General features: G+C 42.9%; 1 protein-coding gene across 9 annotated transcripts in view; it reads left to right on the plus strand.

The window, feature by feature from the left end:
* The window catches only part of gata3 (GATA binding protein 3), a 34,017-nt gene that overhangs the window by 6,314 nt on the left and 8,072 nt on the right, over positions 1 to 19,631 (plus strand). For 4 of the 9 annotated variants that reach the window (XM_069909020.1, XM_069909018.1, XM_069909019.1 and 1 more), the window contains exons 2-6: positions 1,973 to 2,342; positions 3,417 to 3,944; positions 6,462 to 6,563; positions 7,911 to 8,056; positions 11,164 to 11,289. In XM_069909020.1, coding sequence (XP_069765121.1) covers positions 2,108 to 2,342; positions 3,417 to 3,944; positions 6,462 to 6,563; positions 7,911 to 8,056; positions 11,164 to 11,289 — 1,137 coding nt within the window. In that variant the 5' untranslated portion in view covers positions 1,973 to 2,107. Of the gene's footprint in view, positions 1 to 1,445; positions 1,592 to 1,626; positions 1,684 to 1,972; positions 2,343 to 3,416; positions 3,945 to 6,461; positions 6,564 to 7,910; positions 8,057 to 11,163; positions 11,290 to 19,631 lie in introns of those variants that run through there. The other 5 variants (XM_069909017.1, XM_069909024.1, XM_069909023.1 and 2 more) reach the window with 5 other exon arrangements.

Raw genomic sequence — 19,631 nt, forward strand, 5'->3', positions numbered from 1 at the left:
CACTGGAGACCTCGTTTGAAATCGAATACGTTATTATTCGATGTTTGAAGCCGAGATTTGAACTACAGGAATGCCCTTTCTCCGTGTGGTCTGATCGGAGGGAATCCAACCGGCATCAAATGTTTTGTTAAACTCGGGGTGGGGGGGGGGGGGGGTCAAACCGTGCACTCGACATGGCAAAGATAAAGATGCAACCCCGACGCTTCATCAAAGCACCAGCTGAGTCTCTCCAGCGTCGTTTTGTTGGACTTCAACCACGGTGCCTGCAGACTTTCCTGTTTTCCTCCCCATGTTTTGTGCAGGGGCGACAGCGAACGCGAGACTGTTGGCGGACAAAGGTTCAGAAGGGAGGAGGAGGGGGGGGACGACACCTTTCTGACCACTTTCTCACCACTACATGGCCTGGATTTTTTTTTAAGAACTTTTTCCCCTCGCGTGTTAATTCTGCTGGAATATCAGTCTAATAAGAATGGAATTTTCTCTCTCTCTCTCCTTGTGCTCCACTCATTTCCTGCCTGTTTATTCAGCTAATGACGTCACGCCAAGTGGCGTCGGTATGGCTGGGCATTTCAGTAAAATGCATAGCATCAAAAGAGCAACCTCCCCTTCCCCAATTACATACTGTCAATCTGTGGGCCAAAACCCGCCAAACGGGGAATTAAGTCGCTAAATACCAGCCCGCGGCCCTCCTATTGCGAAGCAGTGGAGTGGAAGGATGCCCGGGCGCAGGCACCGTGTCTACCTGCCGCCAGTGGGGGGGAGGGGAGGGGGAAATCACCTGTTGCCACTTTTCCCTTGCCTTGAAATGATCTTCCAAAAGGAAAACTCGGGGCACGTTTAACAGAGTCTGGCTCCACGCCAAGGGTGCTTTTAGGACTTGAATTCGCTTTGAGGTTAAAAATAAGCATCCCCTTTCCCTAATGCCCCCAAGGACCCGGTGGTGCATTTGTTTTCACCTGACTTTGCGCCTCTGGGCAGGTGTGTGCGCGAGTTTATAACGACAAGAAGACCATGGCAAGTTTGAGTGCTACATTTGAAAAAAAAAGCAATGAGGTTTGACTGAAAATGTATGATTTTTAAAAAAAATTATTCTGAAAACTTCCATCGCCGAAGAGATGTGATTGACGTTAAGTGGCAGCCAATAGTCAGATGGTGACTCTCCCCACTTCCATCAGTCATGTCTCATGGAGGAGGAGAGACTCCCGCTGATTACTTCCCTGCTGGCTCCACCTCATTGCAACAACCAGCCAATGGAGTGGCTCCCTCCCGGCGCCAGACGCAGCCAATAGACAGGCAGGCCAGGGGCGGGACGGGCTGTGGGGACGGCTGGACCAATGGGTACGCGGGGAGAGGATGGGGAGTGGGGGGGGGTGGCCGGGAGGGGAGGAGGTCTCCGATTGGCCGCGAGGGAGGGGGTTGTTTTTTAAGTTGCGACCCGCCGTTGTGTGAGCCGACTGGCGCCATCCGCCAGTTCAGAGAGAATGCCTTCACTGTAAAAAAAACCCTGGGACATAAACACAATCTGATCAGTCAGCTCTGCAGCCTCAGCCAGTGTGCGCGGCTGATAAAAACCCTCTCAGCCAGCCACAAGGTTTGTCTTGCATTCTTCTGCAAAATAATAACAACTTCGTTTCATCCTTCTCTAGAGCAGAAGTGTTCCCGAGGAGTGCGTTTTATTTCAAGGCACGTTCACAGTGGAAGATGCAATTGGAACAGAACGGCAATTATGACAGATCCTCTTTAGAATTGTTCTTTTTTTCTTGTGGACGAGAGAATTGGGAATTGGATTCCTGCTGAAGTTTTGGGAAGGCAGTTTTAGACCTCTATTTAAATTAAGCATGAAATGTTCATGCAAGACACTGCCTTACTTTCGGTTTTAAATAGATTTGCTTCCTCCCCGATTTTGTGTCTGCATTGAAAGGTCAGGTGTGCATTGCGTCTAATTCTTTTATTTCCCTCCTCTGTCGTGCAGGTGTATGAAGGAAGGGACGGCCAGGATCATTGCTGTGGATTCTTTAATCTAAAGAGATCAAATATTGGGCTTGTTAACACGTACATAGCATACAGCTTTCTCTATTCAAAAACCCACTCCTAAAGTTTGATCGCGATGGAAGTCGACCAGCCTCGCTGGATGAGTCATCACCACCCCGCTGTGTTAAATGGACAGCATCCCGATTCTCACCACCCGGGTCTTGGCCATGGTTATGTGGACTCGACGCCGTATCTCCCGTCCGAAGAAGTGGATGTACTCTTCAACATCGACGGCCAAGCCAACCACGTTACCTCTTACTATGGGAACTCGGTCAGAGCAGCCGTGCAGAGATACCCCACTCCGCACCACGGTAAGGGCTCGCTTCCTTCCAACCGCCCGCCCATCCAGAGCCTTATTTCAACATTAATCCGCGCACGTTTCAAGAGTTCCCAAACGTAAACAGTTGAAAAGTTTTTTTTTAAATTTGAGGGGGGGAAATAGACGTGTTGACTGGAGAGCTGGGGAAGAAAGTTTATTTCTACGGACATTTAAAAATGCCTTGTGGACATGAAGGAAGGAAGAAGGAATAACACTTTTTGGGATAAACCTGAAATCGACATGTTGTTCACAATCTACACCAAAAAAAAATAAAGGGGCACTCATATCTTTTTTTTCTCCCTTGTGAGCACTTCCCGGATGTAATAGAAGGGGGTGCTTTGCTCTGAGCCTTGAAACTACTTTAAATTTAAAAAAAAGTATTCAATTATGACGGGAATTGGACGGGGGTTTCTAATCCATCAGGGATTGTCCCGCTGCAGAGTTGGACATTTCAAGCGTTTTGGCTGGATTGGGAGGACAAAATGTTGAAATTTTTTCCCCCCCGGCCATTAGCCGCGTGGGCGTTCATTTGTGACCTGTTGATCGCGTTTAAAAGCTGTCATTTCCAGTGGTCATTGCTGACAGGTTCAGCGGGTGGTGGAGACGCCAGATAGTTCATAAATTGAAGATCTCTTTTGTGGACTAATTTATTTCTTTTTGCCGACAAATTTGCACACTCCACCGTATCTTTTTAAAAATTAAGCAAGGTGGTTAAAATGCCTATCCAAAGGAAGGTCTCTTTGAGAGCCGTGGTCGTGAGTGCAAAGCGTTGTTATATCGACTGCAGTAAGACGATATGCAGAGGGGGAAATGAATATATTAAACGCTTACTATTCTCTGGAAGGCAGGAAACAAAACATTTTAGATTATCGGTGAAAATCTGGCATGTTATAAGGAGTTAAGGAATTAAAATAACGAAAGGGTAATTTTGAAGGAACTCATAATGTCGCTTTGCGTGAGTGTGGGGTTTGACATCAAAAGGTGAGACTTGAAGATAGGTTTCAGTAGGGTTGCTGTCACGATGCATTGATTTATACTGAACCATGGTTTTATTTTGACATTCCAGGGGGTCAGGTTTGTCGTCCTCCTCTGCTTCATAGCTCCCTGTCCTGGCTTGATGGAGGAAAAGCCCTTGCATCTCACCACAATGCTTCTCCTTGGAATCTGAGTGCATTCAGCAAAGCCCCGCTCCATCACAGCTCCCCGGGAGCTCTTTCCGTTTACCCTCCGTCCTCGTCAGCATCCCTCTCAGCGGGACACTCCAGCCCACATCTCTTCACCTTCCCCCCTACCCCGCCCAAGGATGTCTCCCCAGACCCCACCATCTCCACCAGCTCCAGCCGGCAGGAGGACAAGGAGTGCATCAAGTACCAGGTGTCCCTGGCTGAGGGCATGAAGTTGGAGGCGGGATCCTCCCATCCTAGAAGCAGCATGGCATTAGGAGGGTGCTCAACTGCGGCCCATCACCCTCTGACCTCTTACCCACCTTACGTCCCTGAATACAGTTCCAGCCTCTTTCCATCTGGCAGCCTGCTCGGAGGATCTCCCCCAAGCTTCCACTCCAAAGCAAAACCAAAAGCACGATCTAGCACAGGTAAGCATGGCTTCTTGCATATTCCACCTAGCATCCCGCACTATGTGCGGCATTGCTCGCAGAAACACTTGGGACCACTGTTAAATCAAGATGGCTTTTTGGAATTCCTACTCGCTGGTTCTCAAGAGATACAAAATAAATCAGGGTTATGCAGGAGAATATTTGAATCAAAAAAGCATCGCCTCTGCACAAATAAATGCAAACAAAACTTAACATTTCTGACAGATTTACACTAATTTACAGGATCAAATACATGCATGCAGAATATATTTCAACATCCAAGCCAGTTTCTTTGATTTGCCCATGGACAATAATTTTCCAATCTAAATTCAAATCTCTCCAGGAAGAGTTAATGTTAGCAGATGATCGGTACTCTCCAGTTGAGACATGTACCCTGGAATTATAGCTCTCTTCGCAACAATGCTGGTAAAATGCAAGCCTTGAAATTGAGTCGAAGTCCAAATACATCGAGAAACTGTTACCAAAAAGAAGCTGGTATAAAATATGTAAAACTGAACACAATCTTATCAAATAAATGCGAATCTCTATAATCTACCGGCAGGATAGGCTTCCAAAACCAACACTGGAAATAATCTCTGCGTTAATATCAAACCACTCCCCCCCCGCCTCCCACCATTTCCTCATTTCATTGAGTGGCTCAGGTACTGTAATTCACAGGTTGTTATCAACTGATAATACTCTAGACGCGAGGCTCCAACTCGAAGTCTCGTAACGTGGTGGGGGGGGGGGGGGTAAACCGCAGTGTCTTTCCCATTCACTGCTGTTCCTCGCAAAGTGTGATTTTGTACGTGTGATTCGTAATCGCTCTTGTTATTGGGCTTTGGAGTCGCTTTAATCCCGGCGAGAAAGCAGCTCCAGCGACCAGATTGCGGATAGGAAGGACTGGGACACACACGTCTGGCCATTATTTTTAATTTCCCCGGGTCTCGATGTTTTAGTTAAATCCAATCATTTTCAGACCGATGCCTTGTTTATCCAGCGCCGGGAACTTTTAAGAGATTCCGGATGCGGTAATGGAACACTCACTCGGAGCAATGGACAGAGAGGTGGGGTGAAGGGAACCCGCAGACTTCTACAAATCAAACATTAACTGCTGTAACTTCCCGAGACAAAGTGACCCAGCAAAATGTTACTTCACGTCAACCAGCATTAATGAACGCCGCACTCAGGCAGTGACGAAGACAGTTAAAACAAATGTAAACTTTCACAATAAATAATATCACAGAGGTAACGGCCAAAGAAAGTTAGTCTATGAAAGCTTTTCCACCGAGCATTATTCTTGAATTGCCGGGCTAACATCTTGAAATGTGTTATTGAAATGAAGCCCGTGTTCTAATTATTGCATCAAATATTTGGATGAGTGGCGTTTGCAAAATAGTCGCCCGTGATTGTATAATGTACCTTGGTGGGATTACTGGGAGATTAATAGCTATTTGTGCTGCAGACCAACTCCCAAGGCTAATTTATTGAAAATGACTCGCCTCAGCTCGATTTTTTACAAAGCTGTTTTTGTAATGTGCTTGACACCAGACTAGGCGTAAGTTGATACAGGCTAGGGGAAAAAAAATCTTTTAAAATAGGTCACATTTGACGCGCAGTGTGATGTATTTTTTTTCAACCCTCAGAAACTTTTAAATGCTTAAGTAAGTTATTTGCGGTTTGGAGAAATCAACCCAAAGGGAACGTTTTATCATAAATATTTCACCACTTTTTTTTACAAACAAACCCGGGTAGACAAACTCTTAAAAGGCAAAAGACTGGGAACGCAAATTGATGAAGAGGGCCTTGCCCTCAATTCTATTATTTTCTATCGAGAACATGTCATGCGCCAACTCTTGGAAAAACGGTTAGAGCTTGTGGTTAGAGTGCGGATGCCTTTTAACGTACTGATTCAACATGTTGTACAAAGGTTCGCTCAAGAAGGGTCAGGCGAGCAAAGAAATAGGACAAAAAGGAAGGTTAGAAAAGAAGCGAATGACGGCGACACTAAAAGGAAAATGATTAGGATGTAAAGTTCCAGTCGTATTTTATATCTATGGCTATGACCATCTCTCCTGTGCTTGCCACCGCGCACTCGCGCCGCCAAAAAGGCAAGGGTGGCAACTGAGACCACGGGACGTGTCGACTTCACCCGCTAACACCTCCCCCCTTCACTCTTTAGACAAAAAAAATACCCCCTCCACATTATCCCCTTAAAATGGCATTTAATTCCAGAAAGAGCTCGCGTTATTTTCAGTTTCAGGCGAGCAGGGAATTCTCTAGCGAGTTGGATTGAAGCTATGATTCGGAACAATACCTGGAATTGAAAACCAGTCAAGACGGATCAGGATAACTCTCGCCCTCTTTTTTTGGGGGAGGGGGTTGGTGGTGTGAGGGGGGGGGAATGTTTATTAAAAAATCTAATGCACAAAGACCCTTTTAATGTGTCTGAGTGTCCCTCGGACTGACAAAGAATACATTACAAATGCATTGACCGTTCCCCTTCTGTTTTTTCAGGGGATCGCGAAAAAATACTTCGTGACTGTAAATTGCACCATTTGGAAGTTGACCGATCAAGCTGTAGTGAACTGGGGATATGTGCATTCGACATTTTAATAGGTGTGCAACTTTATGTAGGCCAGGACATTGTCCAGTGTGTGGCATATTCTTGTCAAAAAAGATGTCAACTGTCAGGAGTGCCGACTAACCATTACCATGGGCGAAGCACAATTTTCTGCTGTCAATGGCAAGAGCCAGCGTTGACACTTTTGTATCTCGACGTTTAATTTTTTTTTGCAGTGTCCGTGCCATTTTGTTGACTTGCATTTTTTGAAATTCAAACTGTAATTATCCATTGTTTTAATTTTTCTGTGTGTATGTAGTCATTTTTGACGTTATTTATTAATCTATTTGCTCACCCAGCATGCTGGGGCATTTACTGATTAATGAATAACTAGATATAAAACTGGGCATTATTCTCTGACTCTCTCAGTCGATGTAAATGACTTGTTCGTTATCTATTGGCCCTCCAATAAAAATTGACCATTAACATCAAGCCCCTTAGGAAGATATTCTGACCTGCAAGTTAAAGACTGCACTCAGTTTAATGTAATTGCTTTCCCAGTCCATTGCAAATATTTGCCGAAAACGTGAGTGAAAGCATGTTTTTATTGTAGTTTCAGGTCCATGTGGCGCCAGTGAATAAATTAAAGAACCGTTTTAAAGAGCATTGGGAAGTGCCAACTACCATAAATAATCCTAAACCGTTGCCCACCTGATGCACCGAAAAATAAACAAAAACATCGGGTCTTAGGAACACCGAGAGGAAAAGGGTGATTAGGGTGGTGCTGGAGTCAGATTTGAGGGATAAAATTGTACTGAAGCCATCAACTTTGACTTGGGTTGCAGAAATAACTTTGTGACTAATATTGGTAGAAATCTCGGATAATTGCACAAAATTTACTTATTTAGCTAACAGCTCTTCCCCCAACCACCAGCACAATAAAAATAGGGCTCTCAGAAGAAGAAAAAAATTTGCTTCCCATTCTATGTTAATGGATATGGTTCTATTTTGGACAGGTACATGAATTGGAGGGCTATGATCCGGGGGTGCAGGTCAGTGGGACGAGGTAGAATAATTGTTTTCCACAGACTAGAAGGGATGAAGGGCCTGTGCTGTAATATGTTCTGTGATTCTAAAGGACACACCAACCAAATGAATACTGGAACCATGTGTCCAAGAATGAACATGTGCTATTTACTCACCCGAAGGACAATCAGTTGCATTTGGATTTCCAATTAGCCACATGTGGCTAGTGGTTAATATATTGGACAACTCTGCCATGAAGTGAAGCATATACGTGGAGTGCAGCATGCATTCTCTGCCACTTCACGAGCAATCATTCATTTCATAACCTGTGCCCAGTTATCGTGACTGGGAGTGACTGGCTTTTGATTTTGTTTCAGAAGGTCGAGAATGCGTGAACTGTGGAGCCACCTCTACCCCGCTGTGGAGAAGGGATGGTACTGGGCATTATCTGTGCAATGCTTGCGGCCTCTACCACAAAATGAACGGCCAGAACCGACCTCTCATCAAACCCAAGAGGAGACTGGTATGTAGTAGGGGATTAAGGGATCTAACAGCAGCTTTTCATTTCCTGATCTGAGTAAGACTTTATTTGGGTGGGGGGGGGGAGCAAGGGCTGTGGGGGTAGGGGGGGGGGGGGGAGAAAGAGGTGGTTTGCAGAAATCCGCACCACACCTCAGTATTTCAATCAGCTCTCGCCATATCTAGCAGCTCTGCTAGACACGAGATTTTCTAGTACCACACATTAAAGAGGCAGAACATCTCACCTCTCCTTGTATTGGTTTTGAAACCCTGCACATCTCTTGCCTTTTTTATTGACAGAAACTTTAACTTAGTCATTGCAAACATAAAAAGAAATTCAATCATTAGTCTATCCAAACTCTTAGTATGTGTGATATTCCTCAAGCAACTTCCTGGAAAGATCACTGTAAATTTTAATGATTTTCCTCTTGTCAATTTTGTAGATTTTCTTTTCCACCATCACATCCGGCATTATTTGATCAGACTGTATCAAAACTCCTTTTGATAGACTCCATAATGCCTTAATTCGATCTAAAAAAATCTCTTGACATTTGCCTGTAAGTTTTAGCAAACCCTTCCTGAAACATACGACAGGCCTATTGAAACGCCTGAAAACACCGTGGCCATCAATAATGTTCCAGAGTCCTCATCGTGATTACTGAGAGAGCTGCCATCTCTTCTGCGGTCTTCATTGGAACCCGACTTGTCCTGGCTTTGCCACGTCAGTAGTTTGCCAGACTACTTTTTTGCTCCCGCCTGCATGCCCTCTGTCTTAACCTTCCTATCAAGGGAAACAAACCAAGAAAAGTAACATGGGTTATCCTTTACCCCACATCAATCAACATAAATGTAATGTCCCGATTGCACTGGCCTAACCAAACCATTCTGCTCCCTTTGTGCCTTTGTGAAAATGTGTTGATTTTAATGATTGACCCCTAATGGAATTCCAATCTTTCATAGCCTCGTTAAGATAGGAAAACCTTCGAGGGAGGGAAGTGGTTGCAGTGCATTTACTTGGCAGCAAGTCTCCCCCTTTTTTTGTATTCTCTTTCTCCACCCCCACCTTCCCTGTTCTCTAATGTAAAAAGCTGACTTCCTAGAGAAGGGCTGCCGGATATCTGCTGGGTCGAGATAACTGCTTTCTACAACAATATCACTTCCCGACCTCAAAACACAAAGGTGTTTGAACAAGAAATCGGGAGGGGGTGGGGGGGGGGGGGGTTGGTGCTGGTGAACGGAGAGTAGAGTTTGGTGAAGGAGTTTCGGGTGACTGTCCAAACAGGATCAGCTTGAAGTCGATGTCATAAGCAGAAAAATATGTGACACCCTATTAGCCTTGGCTGCTCTGGGTACTCCGTACAATAACATGTATTAAGAAGTGTTCTTCAGGCATCCTTTGAATTGTGTCCCTTGCTTTTGTTATTTTTAAAAGGCCACTACATGTTCTTTTTTTTAAAAAAAAGTTCACCTTCTGTTGGTGGAAATTCAGTGCAGATCAACAGGAGCAAAAATTAAGTGGGCTGGGCGAATGGAAATCTATGTTATAGAGGGAGATATTGACTAATGGGAAGAGGTAAAGATATTTCTCTCCTCCATTTCACCCCAAATTGACTTGCCAAACTGAGAAAGTAATATTTTCTTGTAGTTACTGGTTCCTTTCTAAAAGCACTTAGTGCAATGCTCTCACAGCGCCAGAGATTGAGACTGGGGTTCGAATCCCGTGCTGTCTGTAAGGAGTTTGTATGTTCTTCCTGTGTCTGGGTGGGTTTTCCCCAGAGGCTCTGGTTTCCTCCCATCATTCAAAACGTACCGGGGGGTTGGTGGTTAATTAGGAACAATTGTGGGCGAGACGGGCTCGTGGACTGAAATGGCCTGTTGCTGTGCTCTCTGTCTAAATTTAAAATTGCATTAATTTTTCATATATTTTAAAAAATGCTTCATTTTTAAGTGGTTAAAACAAATAAACATGTTGGTCTTAAGCCGGTGAGACAGTGTTTTAATGGCAATGTTTTATTTGTTACGTTAAGCCTAGTACAATGGGAAGTCTTCTGTGAGCATTCCAGCAGGTTATCTCTATCATTCATGGAGAGGGCACAGTTTACAGAGGAGAGGAATATAACAAAAAGAAAGATCAACTAGCACCAAGCATTGTTCTGGGGTTCATTCAGGAGCCTGATGCCTGCAGAAAAGAAGCTGTCTTTAAGCCTGTTGGTGGACATTTTCACACTCGAGCTTTCTCCCCGAGGGGAAGATGGAAAGGAGAGTGTGTCCAGGGTGTGACTGCTTTTACTGGGAAGCTGGAGAGCCCCGCCACGGAACATTTGACAGGCCCAGTGCACTCAGGTTCTGTTCACTTGCTTGGATGTTATTCATCAATTTAGGAATTCACAACAACATCAAAATCTCTTTATTTAATCTTTTTTTCTAACAATTCAACACTGTAGATGCTGATTCTGGCCATCGAAACCCAATTTATGTTACTGTTACCTTTAGGGATGTGAGAGGAAACCGGAATAGCCAGGGGAAACCCCATCCATGCAGGTCACAAGGAGAACATACAAACTCCTTACAGACAGTGGTGAATTCGAACCCTTATGCTCACCCTGCCTTGTTTGGTAGTATTTGTGCAGATTTAATTTTCTGTGGCCTCAGGTTTCAGGAAACTGTCTACTTGCATGCAGTGGATCCACATTCTCCCAAGGCAGATGTTTGTTTGAGAAAGGCTTCCAAATGACCCAGATGTTCAAAGTCAATGAGAGAAAAGGGATGCAATTAGTTGGCCTCTGAAGCACCTTCAGAATATCTCAGATGTTTTATATGATGGCATATTCTTGCTCTGCTGTCATGGAAACAGGAAAGAAAGTTATGTTTTTTTGGAAATATTATTTCCATAAGAATATAATGAATAGGAGTTGGCCATCCGGCCAGATGAGCCTGTTCCTACCCTTGATAAGATCTCGGTTGATCTGGTTGAGGACACTGCTCTATTTTAAGTCCACACAGAAAATGGAAATGAAACACTGTGCGATAGAAGTACAGCTCTCACTGAACAGCCTTGGCTGTCGGAGTTCCCGCTTGCTAAATGAGTTCATTTTCTTTGTGTTCTTCCAGTCTGCTGCCAGAAGGGCAGGGACATCCTGTGCGAACTGTCAGACCACTACCACCACTCTGTGGAGACGGAATGCCAACGGGGACCCTGTGTGTAATGCCTGTGGACTCTACTACAAGCTGCACAATGTGAGTAATCTGCACTCCTTGTCCTTCTTCCGAAGGTGCTTTCACACTACCTCTGAGAACTGGTATTTAACCACCTTTTTACTGTTTCACTTACCTGTGTGAACACAACCAACATGGTATGGAGGGGGGGAGGGGAGGGCGCCATTTTCATCCCAGTACTTGCCTGCCAAGGTAGGTAGTTTCAGAGCTGATGCTTTAAACATGGGTCATTGAGACGCCAATTTATAAAGATCTCAGTAAGCGACTTGCGCACACATTTTGAAACCAGAAGACGAAGGAAATGAATGTCCGCACAAAAGATTAGTTACCCCAAATAATGGTGTAATTATTAATTATACTCGTTGAAAATAATCTCTGAGCTAACTCTTTCTGTTAACTAGTTAGTCAGTTTTTCAAATACCACATTTACACTCTATCATTAATTTACATCCCCTCACTTTTCCTGTTCCGTCCGATCTGTTCAAGCCTTCAGAATGGTCAGGGAAAAAAATTGCACAACTTAAGTTTTTTTTTGCACCCACTGACACTGAAAATTAGAGGGAACATTGCTCTGCCTGTGGCTCCTTCTCAAAACCACCTCGTAGATTTGGTGGGGGGAGGGGGGTGAGTTGGGAGAGAATTCCAGTTACTCAGAGAGCAACGCCCTATAGAGGAACAATGGCTCAGACATCTTCTTTTCTGGCACTGATATCATCCAATGGAAAAATGGTTTTTATTTTCATACAAAAGACAAACAATGGTTAGAAAAAACTTTGCTGGTGTGATGCCTTTCACACCCTTTTCAGAAATGTTTCCCAGCAGTAAAGTACTTGAAGTGTGGCCATCGTCAGAATGCGGAAAACCCTGCTAACTCACACAAACATCAGTGCACTTGATTAAGATATTCTGTTTTCTGAGAGCAAGAAATGCATTAGACATTGGAGCAGGAGTCCATCTCAAACAATGCGTCTGTTGCGCATTTTATCATGACTAACTTTCACCCTCGCCTCTATTTTCCAGTACTCCCCCGACCTGTGATTTCCGTTATGCCCAAATCTAGCGATTTCTGTTTTGAATGATCACGATGTTCAGATCCTCACGCATCTCTTACCGCCACCCCACCCCCCCCACTTGTGGTGGGGAATTCCAAAGGCCCTCCACCACTTGAGTGGAGAAATCTCTCCTCATTCCCATGTTACAAGTCCTACCCCTTAAACTCTGCTCTCCGTTCCTCGTCACGAGGAATATCCTTCCCCTATCTGCCCTGATAACTCCGTTCCAGCATATTGGTCAGAGGGTGGTGGGTGTCTGGATCTGTAGGGACGGATACAATTGTAATGTTTAAAAGACATTTGGGCCAGATACTTGGATTGGAGGATTATGGGCCAAACAGAGGTAAACCAGAATCAGGTTTATCGTCATTAACATGTATTACAAAATTTGTAGTTTTGTGGCAGCAGTATTATGAAGTACAAGGTGCAAAATTACTATAGTAATAGCCCTGTTATCTGGAATTTAAGCAACCAGCGACCTCAAGCAACTGGGGAAAAAAAATCTTAGAGAAATAAATAGGGAAAAATACAGAAATTTAAAATTGTTGCACCTTGCTATTAGTTCGCCAATCAATGCAACATTGCAATCTCAAACAACCAGAAATTCCACTTATCCAGCATCCTCTACCGGTAATCCTCTTGGGTACGAGTACCAGGGATTTTACTTCATAAATTACAATTCTGTAAATAATAGGATTTAAGATACAAGATTGGGTGGCATGGTTGGTGTAGGAGTTAGTGCAATGCCTTTACAGCGCCTGCGATCAGGACCGAGGTCGAATCCCGCGCTGTTTGTATGTTCTCCCCATGTCTGCATGGGTTTTTTTCCCCCGGGAGCTCCAGTTTTCTCCCAAGCTTCAAAATGTATGGGGAATGTATTGAGTGGCACAGACTCGTGGGCCAAAATGGCCTGTTACTTTGAGGTATGTCTAAATTTATTTTTTTAAAAATTGATGATTTGTGCAAAAAAGTGAGGTAGTGCCCATAGGTTATTGTTCGTTCAGAATTGTGATGGTGGAGGGGGAAGAAGCTGTTCTTGTAAATGTTGAGTCTGCATCTTCAGGCTAAATGTGACTAGCTCAGGTCAACAACTTGGACAGTGTGGATGAATGGGATGAAGGGCCAGCTTTCATATTCTATGACCCCACAACTATGTTTTCTTCTTGTAAACAATGAAGAACACAGTCCTTGTCTACTCAATCTCTTCTACCACAAAGCCATCATCCCTGGAATCAGTTTAGTTAATTTACACTCCATTTCCTCTTTGGCATATACATCACTTATCGTTTACTAAGTCAGGAAACCAGAAATATGCCCTATAAAATCACAGTAATCTTCCTTAATCTTTTGTTCCATTCGTTGTGTAAGAAAGGGCAACATACCATTTGTCCTCCCGATAGCTTTATACACCTGAATGTTGGGTTTTAGTTAATTATGCACAAACACACCTAGGTCCTTTTGAACATCACCATGCCTTGATTTCTCACTGTTAACAAATATGCTGCTTTTTATAATGATAACTCATGTAGGTCACCTCTCATTTTTCAACATTGGATTCCATTTGCTGTGCCTTCACCCACTCATTCAGCTTGTCTGTATCTTGTCGAAGCCTCTTGTAGTTAACAGTTCCACTTTCAAGCTTGCCCTTCCATGTGTCCAAGCTGCGCAAAGCTGATCCAAACAGGAGCTAGAAATGAGAGGAATAAGGAGTCTGTACGTTCTCCCTGTGTCTGCCTGGGTTTTCCCCGGGGGCTCCGGTTTCCTCCCACCCTTCAAAATGTATGGGGGTTGTAGGCCAATTGGGCGGCACAGGCTCTTGGGCTAAAAGGGCCTGTTACCTATATGTTTAAATGTTAATGAAAATGTTAAAAATCTCTGATGGCTTTTCAGAATGGAGTTTGGTTTTCATAAGGGTGCAACTTGAATGAGAAAGGATGAAATAAAAAGCAGGAGATTGTCAAAAGAAAAAAAAGCCATTCAATAGTTTTGCAACTGTAAAAGGTGTAGTGCACTCAACAGAATAGAAAGACTTGAGCTGTGGAGTGGTGGAATGACAGTAAACATGTTAAAAAAAAAGGTGAAATGGTGTCAAAGCAAATTAAATAACAGTCCAAGTTTTGTTACGATATCACTGATCCACTGAAAGACGGGAGAGAATGGCGAGTGGAAACCGATAATAAATACATCATATTTCAATCTATTAATATGTAAATTAATCCACACAAAAGAAATATATTTGGCCAGAACTTGCACATTACGATTGGAGAAACATTGCATGTTAATGTTGAGAAATAAATTCTGCGAGTCGAAGTAGGCGACTGATAATAAAAATGAAATTGAAGGCAATTCAGTTGTAAATGAGCGGGAATTGAAGATCAGTGTGAGTATAATTGCCTTGAAATGGTTGACGTGTTAATATGAACACCATGCAACTTTAATCAAATTCTTTGGAAAGGTAGTTGACAAAAGGACAGAATCATGAGTGCAAGGTTTAAAAATTGGAAATGATACCTTCTCGTTGTGTTCCCATGAAATCAAACCAGGCTTGTACTGTCGGGGGCAGTGTGGGACAGACCACCTGTGTTGTCAGTTTATTGGGAAGGATTTAGGGTCTGTAGTAATTGTCACGTGAGCGGCGCCGGTCTAATTCGATCAATTAATCTTTACGGTGCAGCAGTGTGAACAGACTTCATCTGGTGTGCATTTCACTGGAGCTGCCAATAAAATTTAGCCCACAGGCTCCTCTGAGTCATGTTTGCTGATTTGGGGTCTGCCTATCTCTGTTCTGTCTTATTAGTTGCGCGAGAGGTTCAAAAGGGTTCCATTGAAAAAGACAGTGATTAGCCTCTGGAATTTACAGATTAAAATCCTTATGCTTTGGGAGTTTCCCCCTTCCATGAATTTGATTTACCAATAATCTTGAACAGATATGATGGGGATTTTCAGACTGGCCTTTTGCACAAACAGCCATCCATGTTTAAACAAAGATTTGTTTTGATAATGCAGCTTGTACTGTGACACGCTGGGTTTGAAGGATAGTGAGGAAGTAATGTTCATCAATCATTCCTGCCATCAGATTATTTTGATGTTATGCTCAGCAGTTTCCATTCTTTTACTTTTGCTTTGCTATTTTAACTTAGACAATACCTCATTAAATCTATTTTTCCCTTTTACCCATGTTCACCTGGTTAGTATGAGGGCATTATATATCGGAGAGATTTTGCCGAAAGTATGATACTTGTTTTTGAATATTAACCTTTGATTAGGCATGGATGTTAAAAAGAATAATGATAAAAGAATAATTTAACAGTATCTGATGATTCTACTATTTTCATGCTTAATAGATTTGAATTTACTCCAATAAAAATCCATGTAAGGTATTGGTTGTTATTTGTAAATATATTGTTGAAATGACACATTTGCTCAGGAGCTAGTTTTGAGGCAAATGCAAAGAATTTTAGAGAGCTCAGATAGAGCTTTGTTGTGCCGAAGAATTTTTTTTTCCCCTGTCCCACTGACTTGCACTCAGTCCAGAGCCCGCCATACCTCTCCCATCCATGTAGCTGTCCAAATTCTTCTTAAATGTTAAAAATGAGCCTGAATTTACTTCTTCAACTCCCACTCCACCACTCTCTGTGTGAAGAAGTTCCCCCCTAAACTTTTCCCCTTTCACTCTTAACCCATGTCCTCTGTATCTCACCAATCCTCGGTGGAAAAAACCTATCTACATTTACTCTGTCTATTCCCTCATAATTTTAAACACCTCTATCAAATCTCCCCTCATTCTTCTGCACTCCAGGGAATAAAGTCTGTACTCAATACTTTGATTTATGAAGGCCAGTTTGCCAAAAGCTCTCTTTACAACCCTATCCAACTGTTTCTCTACTTTCAGGGAATTAGGTATCTATATTCCCAGATCCCTCTGTTCAACTGCACTCCTTAGTGCCCGACCATTCACCGTGTATGCCCTTTCTTGGTTTGTCCTTTCAAAATGCAACACTTTACAATTGTCTGCATTAAAGTCCATCTTCCATTTTTCAGCCCATTTTACCAGCTGGTCCAGATCCTTCTGCAAGCTTTGGAAACCTCCTTCGCTGTCCACAACGCCTCCAATTTTAGTGTCATCTGCAAACTTGCTGATCCAATTTACCACATTATCATCCAGACCACTGACATAGATGACAAACAGCAATGGTCCCAGTACCAATCCCTGAGGCACACCACTAGTCACAGGCCTCCAATGTGAAAAGCAATCTTCCACTACCACCCTCTGGCTTCTCCCATCCAGCCATTGGCAAATCCATTTCACTACTTCACCATGAATACCAAGTGTCTGAAACTTCCAACTAACCTCCCATATGGAACCTTGTCAAAAACCTTACTAAAGTCAACATCCACAACCTCCTCGAGAAACTCCAACCTACCATGCGCAAAGCCACATTGACTATCCCTAATCAATTTCTGACTATCCAAATAATTGTATATCTGATCTCTTAGAACACCTTCCAATAAATTACCTACCACCGACATCAGTCTCATTGGCCTATAATTTCTAGGATTACTTTTGAAGCCTTTTTTTAAACAATGGAACAATGTGAGCTACCCTCCAATCCTCTGACATCACACCCGTGGCTAAAGACATTTTAAATATTTCTACCAGAGCCCCTCCAGTTTCTCCCTTAGCCTCCCTAAAGGTCTGAGGGAATATCTTGTCAGGCCCTGGGGATTTTCCTACCTTTATTTCCTTTAAGGTAGGAAGCACTTCCTCCTCTTTAATCTGTGTAGGTTCCATGACCTCACTGCTTGTTTTCCTTACTTCCCACAACTCTGTGCCTGTTTCCTGAGTGAATACTGAGGTAAAAAGAAATAATTTAAGATCTACCCCATCTCTTTTGGCTCCATACAAATCCAACCACTCTGATCTTCAAAGGTACCAGTTTTTGTCCCTTCCTATCCTTTAGCTCTTAATATACCTGTATAAACCCTTAGGATTTTCCTTCACGTTGTCTGCCAAAGCAACCTCATCTTCTTTTTAGTCTTCTTGATTTCTTTCATGAGGTTTCTCTTGCATTTTTTTAACCCCCTCAATGTAGGATTGAACTCACCTCTGTAGAAGAGAGTTGTTGGTGGTTTGCGTGATATCACAAGAACTTGATCCCCTATCTAGATGCATGTGAGTTCAAGTCTCCAGAAAATGCATCACATGTCAGGAGGTGGACTATGTTGAATGTTGAGAAAGAGAATGTTGAGGAAGAGAAAAAAGGGGGTTGAAGTCAACATTTTAGCATTGATAGGATAAATAAAACTGCTTGCATAATTTTCAAGTGACTCAGCATTTCTTACAGGGTTAATGTTTTCCTTTTGACTTCATTGGATGCTATTATGTATTAATGTGTTCAACGTTACAATTTGAGAAATCCACAACTTTTAGCATAAATATCTAGATTTTGCATGTGTGATGCTTTAAAGGACTTGTGCAATTAGTTTTTTGGGGGGTGGAGTGACTGTGCTTATAAGAATGTAAGAAATAGGAGCAGGTGTTGGCTGGCTCCATCAGGCCTGCTCTCCCATTACAGTGAGATTATAGTTGATCTGGTGGTGGACTTACGTGCCTGTTCCCCATAACTCTTAATTCCCCTGGTTTTCAAAAATTTACCTTACTGTGTCTTAAATCCAGTAAATGTAACAGCCTCTACTATTTCCTCAGGCAGAGAGTTGCACAGGTTACAAGGAGAAGCAGTTCTGCCTTAACTCAACTCCCCGAATCTTGAGGCTATGTCCCTTAGTTCTAGTCTCACCTGCCAGTGAATATAACCTCTCTTCTTCTTAATTACTCTTTTCTTAACTTCGTACGTTTCTGAAAGATTGGCCCTTATGTGGCCCATGTTCCAACCTGTATTTGTGGAGTCAGTTCTCAACGATGTCATTACTAAATGAACAAGTGGAGTAAATTTATAGGATGGACAACATTGTTTGCTGAATACCCATTATTGTCTTGCCAATGTGATCGTGGTTTTCCATGAGAAAACGACACTGTATATATTTAAGAAAAAAAATATCTGTATGTATCTTGGTCAATATGGTTTATAGTGTGAAAAATAAAAAAAATTTAAAAAAAACAAGTACCAATGACTATGTTGAACAAATTCTGTACAGGGTAGGAATATTTCAGTCTGATTATCCTGGCTTTCCCTGCTGATGGGAGGGAGCTCTTGACTGTGGGACAAAAAGGAGAATGGGTAGCCTCTTTGTGCTAATAAAGCCAGCTGCTAAGCTGAGTTCTCTGCTTGGATGTGTGTTGGGAAAATTAACTTCCAGCATCTGCCTGAGAATGAGTTTGGGAATATAATGGTGGCTCCAAAGAGAGCAGATGGGTGCTTATGCTCTCTGAAGGTACGATGATGAAGTGAATTCTTGTGACAATTTGATAACTCGTGTTGAAGAAGGATGTGGAGGAGATAGAAACTGAGTAGCTAAGAATGTCATTTGTTGGCTTCCAGAGGTTTCTGATGCAGATAGGCAACGTTAGAACCTAAAATACATATTTTAATGCCCTGAGAAATCCATAATAACCATTCTAAATAGGGAATGTTTTAATTCCTCCATTTCTTTAATAGTTAACTGTCTGGTGTGTGTGTGTGTGTGTGTGTGTGTGTGTGTGTGTGTGTGTGTGTGTGTGTGTGTGTGTGTGTGTGTGTGTGTGTGTGTGTGTGTGTGAGCACTTCTGGGTACGTATGGGTGTTATGTCTGATTCTGTGTCTGTGTGTTGTGCACTGAGTGAGGACTGGGGAACGCTGTTTCGTCAGGTTGTACTTGTACAATCAGATGATAATAAACATGACTGGACCTGACTAAATGTGATGTGTTTGCTCACATGGTGCTGCAGAACAAGTGTCATTTGACTAAAACTGATCTTCAGTGGAGGGAAAAATAGACTCATTTTCTTTATTTTAAATTTAGACATACAGCACTGTAACAGGCCATTTCGGCCCACGAGTCCGTACCGCCCAATTTACACCCAATTGACTTACACCCACAGGAGCCTTTTGAGTGTTACTTGTTTAGTAGGTGTACGGCTCTTTCAACCTCTTGCTCTGGGGCCCACATGTGCCCCTTCCCCAGTTAGAATCATGGAAACGTTCAAGGAACAGATGTGGAAGCTTTGGAAAGAGTACAGAAGCGATTTACCAGGATGTTGCCTGGATTAGAAGATATGAGCTATGGTGCAAGGATGGACAAATTTGGATTGCTATATAAAATTACGAAAGGCTTTGTTAGAGTAGACAGCCAGAATCTTTTTCCTCAGTCTAA

The sequence above is a fragment of the Narcine bancroftii genome, chromosome 13, assembly GCF_036971445.1.
Source record: "Narcine bancroftii isolate sNarBan1 chromosome 13, sNarBan1.hap1, whole genome shotgun sequence".
Classification (NCBI taxonomy): domain Eukaryota; kingdom Metazoa; phylum Chordata; class Chondrichthyes; order Torpediniformes; family Narcinidae; genus Narcine; species Narcine bancroftii.